Source organism: Eulemur rufifrons, chromosome 12, assembly GCF_041146395.1.
Source record: "Eulemur rufifrons isolate Redbay chromosome 12, OSU_ERuf_1, whole genome shotgun sequence".
In the NCBI taxonomy this organism is placed as follows: domain Eukaryota; kingdom Metazoa; phylum Chordata; class Mammalia; order Primates; family Lemuridae; genus Eulemur; species Eulemur rufifrons.
In genome coordinates, this window is record NC_090994.1 from 14488351 (window position 1) to 14500929 (window position 12579).

General features: G+C 36.6%; 1 protein-coding gene across 2 annotated transcripts in view; it reads left to right on the forward strand.

Annotated features, from left to right (window-relative positions):
• The window catches only part of DLC1 (DLC1 Rho GTPase activating protein), a 337791-nt gene that overhangs the window by 154428 nt on the left and 170784 nt on the right, over window positions 1-12579 (forward strand). Inside the window, exon 5 of one of the 2 annotated variants that reach the window (XM_069484940.1) lies at window positions 10681-11402. In XM_069484940.1, coding sequence (XP_069341041.1) covers window positions 10681-10758 — 78 coding nt within the window. In that variant the 3' untranslated portion in view covers window positions 10759-11402. Of the gene's footprint in view, window positions 1-10680; window positions 11403-12579 lie in introns of those variants that run through there. The other variant, XM_069484934.1, reaches the window with a different exon arrangement.

A 12579-nucleotide genomic window follows, 5' to 3' on the forward strand; every position in this document is an offset into this window, starting at 1 on the left:
GGAGTTAACCTCATTCAGTTGTGTTTCTTGGGAGGAGAGACATGTCTCATGAAAACGTATAAACACTTGCTAGTGTGGTCATAAAAACAAAGATTTCTCCTTTTACTCCGAAGTGTACTCTTAGCCAGTAATGGCACTCCAAAGGAAAAGAAGGAAGGTTCAGCCAGCCCAGGACTGACTTAGAGAAAAGGAAAATGTGTCCAAGGCTAAACTACGCGTTAATGTTCCCCACTCCTTTAAAATTCATCAGGATCATTCCTCAAGGATGATCGGTGTTCAATTACTCCTTTGATCCCACATTCCCATTGGCTATTTTGTTTTACCAGTAATTTTTTTAAAAAAAAACCAATATCTTCAATTTCTGACTTCCTTTTTTTTCTTTTGCTATCTATGGTAGACTGTATTTACAGACAAAGGAAAAACATCAGTCCAAAAGAGGCTGTGTAGAGGAGAGGTGAAGAACATGGACTTAATCTGAGTTAAAATCCTGGGTTCAAATCTTGACTTGGCCACTTACTGTGAGACTTCTCTCAAGTCTCTATGTGACTTGGTTTCCTCATATATAGAATGAAATAGTAACAGTTCCTCCTTTGTAGGGTAGTTAATAAGGTTATATAGTTAGTATGTGTCAAGTGCTTAGAAGAGTGTCTGGCATTGAGTAAGTGCACAGTTGGTGTCACCTCTGCATAAGTGTTACCTTTGCCCCATGTCACTGAAGCATCTTGCCATCATTTTTCCCAGGTATTCACAAAATGCTGACCCCTTTGATTACCATAACTGGACTCTCTCTTGACTACAGGTTATTTCTCTGACTTTTTTCAATCCTCTTTCTACTCTCCTTAATTTCTGCCTCCCCTTGTAAATGCAATTCTCTTAAAGGTCCTGATTCAAACTCCTCCCTTTTGTTCTGTAGTCTCTCCTGCCCCCACCCACCCCCGCACACACACACCAGACACAGCCCAGGTTAGATGTGGTCATTATGCCTCAGTGATATTGGTCAAAAAATACTAAACATGGCCATTTTATCTCTGTCTTTTCTCCTACCATTCTAATTTATTTCTTTCTCTGCCTATCCCCTCCCGTACCTTCTACCCAGCCTTTGATAAATATTTATTGAAAATGTATTTTGTAAAATGTTTAATTAGCAGTGAAATCAAAATTGTATCTAACCTATAAAGTTATATGTAAATTTCAGTTACATTTATAAAGTCTCTACTTTTATGTCTAATGTACAAATTAATGAGTTTTCTAGAAAAAAATTAGTATTGGAGAATTAGATGGGGACAGTAATGGTTTTATACTTGCTAATGAATTATCCTCCCATCTGTATTCATAAACAAAAATGTTATTAGCTTATTGCTAATGTTATGACTTAATCTTCCTTATGCTTGATGATTTCAATCTTCTCACCATTAGCCTAAGCGGAAAATATGTCAGTACCACAAATTACATCTCACAGAAGGCTCAGAATTCATGGACCCATTTTGAAATACAGTTTTCCGGGACTAAGATAAACTTTAAGGATACATCCATGATTTGTAAGACTTTTTCTTTTATTACACAATCTATGCTCCACATAACCCTTCATAGAAAGATAGTGGGGAGAGAGAGGGAATTTCCATGCTCATTTATAGAAGAAAGAAAGGATAGAAATGTATCCATCTAGGATCCAATAGAAAATAGAGGGAGCATTTAAACTGGATAATTTGAAGAGGGATTAGTTACACAGGGACCATTTACAAAGGTATAGGGACATAAGAAGCACAAGGTATAGTACAGTAACCAGGAGGTTAGTAGCAGCTAAGTTGATCACCCCAATGCCCAAAAGACCAGAGAAGGAAGCAATTAACAGAACCCAGAGGGAAAGATTCTGCAAAATCCCCAGGCTCAAGAAAAGCAATGACCTTAGGTGAAGAGACACAATCAGTTCCAGGCAACCATGTGAGGTGGGATCCAGGGAAAACACACTCCGACCGCACTCTCCTCCCCCTTATATCTCCTATATGACTCCCTACAGGCCCAACCTACCTGGAAGCCAGGGAGCATGGGGACCCTGCTGATGGGATCCAAACGAAGTCTTCCCATATAAATTATCATCCAAATGGGACACTTTTGAGAGTTAAAAGAGTTGTTAAAATTAGGAACCATTTCAACCTGAGCAACAGAGAGAGACCCTGTCTCTACAAAAACATCAAAAAATTAGCCAGGCCTGGTTGCGTGCACCTATAGTCCCAGTTACTCAGGATGCCAAGGCAAGAGGGTCACTTGAGCTCAGGAGTTCAAAGTTGCAGTAAACTGTGATTAGGCCACTGCACTCTGATCTGAGTGACACAGCGAGACCCTGGCTCAAAAAAAAAAGAATCATGATTGCAAGAAAGGAAATATCCTATTCAACAACTATATAACCATTGCACCTTTATATAATACAATAAATGACAAAAGTGCTGTAGCAAGAACTCCCCTACTACTCTGTACATTCTATGACAGAACTGCTCCACCTCTGTTTGCCCTACAGAGTTTACATACACCTAACCTACATTTCCCTCCTACCTGGTCAGACTCTGTGGAACCTGCAGGCTGCAGCAGGCACCAGAGCACTACTGGCTGGTATAAAGGGACTGGTAGGGCAGCATTGTTGGATGCCTCCTTCACTACCAGATATCGGAAGGAATCAGCTGTCCCTAGCCACTTGCGTCTGAGTGCATTTTGTTACACCAGCAAGCAACCTGCGTGCTGTTCTTGAAAGAGAGGCATTTGTTAGATTACATCTGGAAAGGGTCAGGGAAAGTGAGGCTACTTATCACTTAGTCCTATTTTAGATTTAACCATACGTTAAAGTGAAAACTTTGTTCTCTGCACATGCATCTCACACAATACTAGACAAGAGTATAGAAGCTGGAGATGCAAACCCACCCTGGCTTATTTTAATGTAAGTATTAATAATTTCATGTCATCAAAAATGAACATTCTGAGACGAATGTTAAACTGATCAAATTTTGGCCCGTTAAACCAAAATTATCCTAAGCAAACCAGGGCATGTAACTTCTCCTTCCCATCCAGGTCACTCTTCTTGCACAGGAGAGAGGGTAAAAAGGAAATCTTGAGAGGCAAATGGAAATTAATAAACAAAAGAGAGAGATTCAGGTCATCAGCATGTTAAAGAAATTGAATTGGGCTCTCTGACCTTGGAACTTAGGGAGAGAGGTCCTCGAAGAGTTGTCATGTTATCAAGAGCAGGCAGCAAGGATGGAAAAATAAGCACCACATGTACTCACCATCAAATTGGTCTCACTGATCATCACCTAAGAGCACATTTAGGAATAACATTAATCGGGTGTTGGGCAGATGTTGGGGGGGATGGGTGTATACATAATGAGTGCGATGCGCACGTCTAGGGAACGGACACGCTTGAAGCTCTGATTGGGGCGGGGGGAGAAGGCGGGCAAGGGCAATATACGTAACTTAAACTTTTGTACCCCCATAATATGCTGAAATAAAAAAAAAAAGACAAGAAAGTCCCCTACATCAAGTTCACCTCTAAATTAACCTATTTTCCTCACACCATAGACACCTCTTGCATTTTATAGATTGATTCAGACATGTACCTTGGAAATGCTAAGAAGGGCGTATCTTCTGCCAAGCATCCATCCTCAAAGAGCAGAACATTTTAAGAGATCTCAGTGTTAATACGATTTACAACTTTGAAAGCACCAAATGTTTGGTTATTATTTGATTAGCAGCCCCATTCCAGAAAGCCCTTGTCATTTTTTTTCATCAGTTTCTGTTAGTGTTCTGTACCCTAAATTTCTTCCTTAGTTTCCAATCACTTACAGTAAGTCTGTCCATTCTCAGGCCTGAAATGATAAACTTCTTTAGAGCTGAAGAACATTAGAAAACCCTTACATTCAGATAACATAAAACCTGTATTTTAACTGATCCTGGTATCATGGTGTAAATAAGGCTTGTAGATCAGAGCACACATCATATACATGGTTCAGATCAAATTTGTTAGTGGTTACCACTACAGTGAATATCTCTCTGCAACAAAAATGTTTCTGGGCCTCAGCCAAGAGCCCACTTACATGAAGTCATATGTGATAAGAGTAAATTCCAATCCAGTGAACAAAGTTAGAGTTTGTCATAAAGAGATTTATGTATATCATTCAAGTAGTTTTAATCTACTCTTTTTGCAGTTCTGATTTAGTGGTATATGTTTTGAGTTCCTACCAGAAGCTTGGTTTTACCAAAGGTTTTTTTTTTTTTTTTTAAGACAGAGTGTCACTCTGTTGCCCGGGCTAGAGTGCCGTGGCGTCAGCCTAGCTCACAGCAACCTCAAACTCCTGGGCCCAAGCAATCCTCCTGCCTCAGCCTCCCGAGTAGCTGGGACTACAGGCATGCGCCACCATACCCGGCTAATTTTTTTATATATATTTTTAGCTGTCCATATAATTTCTTTCTATTTTTAGTAGAGACGGGGTGTCGCTCTTGCTTAGGCTGGTCTCGAACTCCTGAGCTCAAACGATCCGCCTGCCTCAGCCTCCCAGAGTGCTAGGATTACAGGCGTGAGCCACCGTGCCTGGCCTTACCAAAGGTTTTTAAGTTGGAAGTTATGGAACTGTAAGAATATTAGTAGAGCTTTGGCAATACAGATGAACATGAGGACACTGAATTATTGTAATGGATCTAAGCTTATATTTGAATATAATTGGTAGTAATTAACCTAACCAAGATGGATTTGAGTAAATGCTTTACCTCTCAACCTTCTAATAAATTAAGTAAAAATATATAAAACAAATAAATTCACAGTGCAAGTTATTTTGTTTATAAGCTAGATATTACATGCAATTCTGTTAAACTATTAACCAATACTTTACCTCTACACTTTTATCCAAGTCTATTGACCAATATTGTATACATACATTATATATCTATAGTTCAATAATTTCTGAACAGTGTATGGAATTCACTTTAGTTTGGGTAAATTTCAATAAGTGACAAATTCCATTAAGAGTTCTGATTAAATGTGATTGGTGGTCCCAGGGATCTCCTACAGTTCAAAGGTCACTGGAGTGCAAAGGATAAATAGCCTGTGTCTTATGGGCTGGGATCACTTCCACATATGTCCCCAGGCCCTGCTGCTCCAGCAGGTACAGAACTGGGAGGTTCATCCTCTGAATGAGAACCCAAGTAGAATAGCATTGCTTTCTTACCTTTAAGGGGAAAAAGTAGACCCACCTAGCAACAGCTACTTTGGTGTGACAAACCCAAATTAAAGGTTAGGGCAGAAGATGGTACCTTTCACACTGGGCTTTATAAGACTCAAGGGAAATAGCTGACAAAAAAGAATTTTTTTTTTCAAATTATCACCAAAAATAATGTAAAATGGTTCAAAACAAGTAAAGGAGGAATGAACACATGGAAACAAGTTAATCCAACTGAAGGAAGAGAACGATTCAGAGATAATCTCTGTTTGCTCTGCATTTCTGAATAAATACATACATTTCTGAATAAATATATATATAAATACATAAATTTTCTGCAGGATTTGTTGAAGAGAGAGTCACCAGCTTTAAATACAGTAAATGCCAGTATTCTGAAAAAGAAAAAAACATTTTAAAGGTCAGAAGACCAACTCACATTCTTATTTAGTGGAAGATCATCCCATCTCTGCTCAAAGATGGACCACAGATGTATTGTGAGTAGCACCAAAACTTCTCTTAAGAATCAACTTTGTCACTGGGCATGGTGGCTCTTTTTTTTTTGAGACCTTGTCTCAAAAAAAAAGAATCAACTTTGTCTTTGTTCAAATGTTTAAACAACTATTTTGAGCCACGACCCCAAATTGCTTCACCATAGGATATAAATAAAGCTATAATTTTGGCCTACAAACCTGTAAAGACAGTTATGATAGTCAGTGATTTTGGAAAAACCAAATTCTCAATATGGCTGGCAACTTTTATCAAATAGATATGTCAAAGTTTTTTGGAAATAAGAAGGATACCCAGCATGAATGACATTTCCCAGATAATTATGCATGCATTTATTTCACTTTGGTTACAGAGATGTGTTCCTTGAAGACAATCCTCATGGCAGCACATCATCTCTTCATTCTGAAACTGAATTTCCATTGCCTTCCATAATCTGGTTAAGAAACTAAGTTACATTGGAATCCTGAACACTAGGAGGGATGAAGCCACAATGACCTTTTGACTTTATCAGTGTTATCAATAATAGTATAGTAGACAGTGCTATAAGACCCAGATTCTAGTCTAGTTCCCATTGGGCCACCTAAAGCCCTGTAGCATTGGGCAAGTCACTTAACCTGTCCAGGTCTCAACATCCTAATGGGAAAAAATACAGAGAAAGAGTTAAATCAATGTTTTGCAAAGCATGGTACATTGACTACTGGTGGTACCTCAGCTAATAATACAGAGGTAAATATTTTAAATTTCGGTACAGACAGTTATTCATTTTAGTGTATATTATGAATAATATAACCAACAAATCAAACCTGTAAATTTATGCATTTTATTTTTATTGTTTAAAACACATCAAGTAAAAGAAGGGAAACATTTAAATTTTATTTTTTAAATTAGTAATATTAAATAATTTATAGATGATATGTGTATATAAGAAAAATCATGATGGTGATATTCAAAGAATTGAAGTTTGGGAGCTATGAATGAATAATCTCTAAGTCCCCCTCCATCATGAAAAGACTATATTTTCAGTGACAGAATGACAACTGTCAAAGTTAGAGAAGTATATTGTAAACCAAAATAGAGGATATCAGATTGCCAATCAGACACAGTTTTCAATAAATTTCTTTGTTCAAATGAAAGCAAACTGAAGTCAGTGACTGGCTAACAATTTTGCAGACTGGAGTGATCTCAAAAGAGTCTTTAAATGAAGAAGAGATTAATATAAACCCATTTTCCCATCTACCTTTTTTTCTGTTATGTTGTCTTTTATATCTTCCCCAAAAATGTGAATCTCAAAACTCTTTCTGTTGTCCACTGTGCCCACCATGGGCTCTTGTGCCCTCATCTGACACAGAGGCTGTTCCATCACTGAAGGAATCACTTCCCTGCAATTTCCTATAGAACAAAACAGAATATTCCAGACACTTCTGTGTGAACATCTCTAGTATTTAAAATTATGTATAACAAGCACTACCTACAGAAAGAGGAAGCACAAAATATATGTTAATGCTCTGTTGTGTACTGCAGGACAAAAATAAATTATCCCTTCATGAAACCTAGGAATAGAATCTTTCAGACTATCATAGCTGCCCATTGTTTCAAGAGATTGACCTAAAAAAGGCCTTCTTAATGGTAGTATTCTATATTCTTCATTCTAAAGAACTAAGAGAAAAATATTTTATATAAGTGAGGGATATGGCATATTAATAAAAATGTTAACATATTAGAGCTGAAAGATCCTATCCTTTTCCACCTAAAATCATCACGAAGGAATTGGCTCAATTAGAATGCCTTAATTGTCATTGTACTGAAATGGATTCAGATGTGTCATCTATTACTTGTATTGCTGTTTATGTTAGCAGCTTTTGTGTGGTTGGTGTAAGTTCCTAAAAGGTGTCCAGCTGAGGTTCTCCTGTATGTACAGAAAGCCATCCTAGCAGCAGACCAAAAGAATCAACCTATGTCCATAACATTTCCATGAGGCATGTCAAAATCAGCATTTCTCCAACCATCTTTCATGTCCAAAAACAAAGTAGACATACACACAGCCTAAGCTCCCACACACAGCTTTAAAAGATCTCATTAAAAGAAAGGAAACTGTTTCCTTCTCTTTTGCTAAAAAGATTTCTTTTATTGACTTTTTAAAAATTCAATTATAAAACAGTTTAATGGGCCAACTGAAATGAAAATCTCTACATCTAGAGAGCTATTAGAGCATCAGTATATGGGGGAACAGAGATGGTTGTAAGCCATAGAAAAGGTTGTTTATCCTATTATTTAAATATCACAGAGAATAATAACAAAAGGCTATGAATGATTTTTTTTCCTCTCATTTGGAAGTTATTAGTAGAGTTTCTTTGTTCCATTGAGAAATGAGAGAAGAAAATATGAAGTTACAACGAACCCATATGGCCAACAAGAAAATCCTATTTAATTGCTTTATTGCCAGAAATGTTAAATCACTTCCTGAGGATGCAGTTCAAATGAAACATATGGCAGCTATTAGCAAAAGCCCCTAATGAATTCAAAAATATGCTTTTTATGGGAGCTTTCTCATAAGCAACAATCATACAATGTTATTTAAGCTGTATATGCAAATATATATTTGATATTTTAATTCTACAAACATTGATGAACACCTACTCTTTACCAGACTATATAGTCAGCTTACACAGAATGTTTCTTTCTAAACTCAGAGATAGATATAACACTATGGGATATCAGGACATGGACCCAAACCTAGCCTTCTCAGAAGTCAAGGGCAAGAAGAATCTCCTAACCAATGCCTTCTTCCCAAGGGTTCAATGCCCAAGAAAACCATCCCACTTGCACCTGAGTAGTCCTACGCCACACAAGCGATGCCTTGTGCATATTTAATACTAAGCACTCAGTGTTAGCTATTTTTAAACTGAGAAACTTTCTCCATGAGCACCTTTTATCACGAATCTTTCCAATCTTGTCAACGTTTTGTTTGCTGTTTGTTTATTGGCTTTTCACAAAAGAGCAAATTTATTTTAAAACCTCTGATCAGGGGGTATATCCGGGGGCTAGACTTAACATATAACACATAGGATGGATTTAATTTCATTTTTAAGTACTTTTCAAAAGAGACACACAAAAAATAAACAAACGTCACCAAAACCTTAGGATAACTGTCTTGTAAAGTAAGGAAATCGCCTTCCTGTAGTATTGAATCAGAGAAGTTCTTGAAGGAGAAGAAAAATCAGATGCCTATTATAAGTTCTCCAGAAGATACTTGAAGCCTGCACCATCTGTTTCATGCCCTGGTTTCTGGGCCTGATCCTCTAAGCTGCGATTTGATAACCTGATATTCCCTTCGTGGCCACATCTCTGGCAGGATGCAGAATCGATGTTCACACCCAGAGAACAAGTACTGAACAATTAAATGTAGATTGACATTAAGTGAAAACATATTAGTACTTTCAATATAGATCAACGCCCACTCCGGTTTTTATCCATAAAGAGATCTTTACCTTATTTGAATAATCGCATCAATCTATCTCCGAATCCCCTAAGTTCCAAAGATGAGGATCTCAACAGTAATTAATATTTTATAAAGATATTGTCATCTTGATATTTGATATTTCTGGAAATGAAGATTGATGTTATTTTCTTGGGCTGATCTATGACAAAGATGCACTTGGGCCTTTCTCTCTCTCCTTCTCTCTCTCTCTCTCTCTCTCTCTGTCACACACACACACACACTCAATAGTATAAATTTTCCATTTGACTGTACTTTCCTCACTCTAATTCTGTGGACATTATCCCCTGAAGAAGGGAAGAGACCTCACTTTGGGATCTATTCTATGGTTGGTGTTTGTGGGGTAGACAGTGTCAAATCCCAAAGCTTTTGTAGGTCAGAAAGACTTATAAAAGCCTTCCAGTACAAGTGAATACCCGCCAAACCCTGTTAACTGTATTTTATATATGAATAACTGAGGTGAATGAAAACCAGAAATTCAACTTCCTTAATTTTTTTAGGGCAGCAGTCTGCAACCTTTTTGTCACCATGGACTGGTTTCATGAAAGGGATGGGGAGAGCCTGTAAATACAGATGAAGCTTTGCTCCCTTGCCTACCACTCACCTCCTGCTGTGTGCCTGCCCCCAACCCCTGCCACCACAAGTTTCACAGAAGACAGTTTTTCCACAGACAATGGGGCGGGGGTGGGGGGGGGTGGTGAACGGTGAAGTTCTGCAACCTGTTCCCTAACAGGAGCGGTCTTGGTGTTGGGGATCGCAGCTCTATAGTATTCAAAAACAGTAGAACTAGACAGTTAAGCTTTAAGTACCTTGAAACATCTCATTCTAAACCCTATTTTTAAAATAATGATAGTGATAAATGCTGGAAATTAACTTCTTAACCTTTCATATCAGTAAATTTACCTACAGGACCAATGCCCATATTAATAAATAGTAAGAGCAGCTATCTTTTTCTTGAGGATCTTGTATGCTTTATAGATGCTACTACATTTAGGTCTTTTAGTAACCCTGTGGAGTAGATGTGATTATGCTAGCTTAATAAGGAGAAATCTGAGCCAGAAGAGATAACATAAGTCATTCAAGTACAGACAGAAAATAAGGGACAAGACAGGATTTAAAATGCCCAGAAACTGACCAGTTTGCTATTTCTGCCTCCAAAAAATAAGACAAAGAAATTTAACTACAAAATATCTACCCAAATTCAAAGAAATGTTTTTAGACTAATTTACTGCCAATGTCTTGTAAAGATAGTATAGGCATGTGATAGAGTTTGTCTTTAGACAAAATAGTTACATAATGGTTACAGTTACCACAGCAAGATTAGTGACTTTTACTGAGAGTTCCAAAATGCTAATTTTTCTATTGTCAGGCTCAAATTACTTTTTGCTCTATTTATTGTACTTCCTTTTATTCCTAATGATGCCATTGGATGTTTCTTTCTAATAATACCATGATTTTGTGGCTTTTCTTTTTCAGGCTATTCCAGGTATTTCAGAAAAGGAAAAGGCTGGTAAGTTGACATTTTTTGTTGTTTTTCTTTCTTACCTATTTTAGAATAAAATTCCATCTGAAAGTAGGCATTTCATTAAATATCTAAAATTTATAAATATCATTGAGCAAATGTTACTGTTGAATTTTTAAAAAATAAATTTGCTCAAAATGTCAGAAAAAAAGTGTGGTTTTCTAACATAGCATTACATTGTGTTTGAATAAGATGTGTGCTTCTTGTGGCGTTACTTGTTACTGCAACCACAATTTTTGTTTTTCTTAAGTAAAAGAATTAGATGTTGATCAATGTACTGGAAATGGTCTTTGGAAATCAGTTGTTAATAATAACCAAGATTTATTTTTTAATCTTAATGAGCTTATTTGGTAGTCACAGAAAAAGATGTACTTGATGTTTAAAACTGATGTTATACTATCAAAAATATAGTTATGATGCAATAAGAATAATTGTATTGGCGAAACAAGTTATAGTGTTTTTCTACACTCTGTGCTCTGATTATAATTATTTAACAGCATTATGGGGAAATGGACAAGGACTCATGAGAAACACGAAAATCTGAAAAAAATACTCTTAGATTGGTGGAATTTGTGCTTTTTAACAATCTTTCTGTCTTTCTTAATATTGTCTTATGTGTTCTATGTAATAAAAGCAAAAACAAAAATAGATTAAAGGTACACCACCAAACTTGAAGCAGATAGATCACTTAGACTATAGACATTTGTGACTTTTAAGAGCCATATTGAAAGTTTGTAGTATTATCAGAGAGACGACATGATTTCAAATGCCTTTTCACTAAAGCATTAGAGTTTGTCTGATATGATTTTTATACTGGGATATTTGGTTTTTATTTCAGTGATATCATTTTTGCCTCTAGATTGTTTCCGTGCAAAAGTTTTCATATTTTGTGTCCTCCTGTGAACTAAACTTTTCTTTCATGTTTAGACTGTGTCTGATTTCTTCATTCTAGTAATATTGAAAGGTAACCCTTCAGAATAGAAAATATTGAACTGGCATCACGTGTCAGTTCAAGAGAAAAATTGCTCAACTTAACAATATATTAGTATAATGTTATATGGATTAATATAACAATTTCAAAGCTCCAAAATCTTAGACAGTTTTAGCTATCTAGAAAGGGCAAGGAACAAATGGTTACGTGAGCATATGCATCACAATGAAAAAGAAACACAGCAAAAGTCGTGCTTTATCTTGGGTTGTGACATTCTCCGTAATTCCCAAGATTTGCTGCATTTTAAACAAAGTATATAACAGAGCAAAGTTGTCATCTTATTCCAGAATATCAGCAAATTCTTTCATACCTCAAGGAGAAAATTAGGATGTGAGTTCTTGGCTACTCGGGAGGGGAAAGAAGGAATGGAAATGCCATTGCTTGAGGAGGCAGAGAGGCAGAAAGTTATCTTCTCCCTCTTCCACTTAAAAGGCTTCAGTTTGATAGGGAGAAGCACTGCATTTTGTCAAGCTTCTCAAATATTTTGATAATATTATTAAAACAAGGAACTAATTAAACAGAGAGCATAAATATAATGTAACGACCACTTTTTATCATAATCCTGGAAATTTTCCTCCTTAAGAACAACAACAGCAAAAATATGAAATTAACTGTCTCTCTTTGCTTAATTAATCTATTTGGGTCATTTCTATACTGCTGAGGCACAAATTAAAAGCGTTGATAGATTCAATTCAACTCTATAAGATGATCTGTGAAAAGTAAGACCCACAAATTGATATATACATCCTATCCACAACCCAGGCATATCAGATACTTAACAAGCCAGGATGGACTGACTTGAGCAGAACCTGGATTTTCCTCTATATTAAAACATTAGAATGATTAGAATTTACTCCAGAAT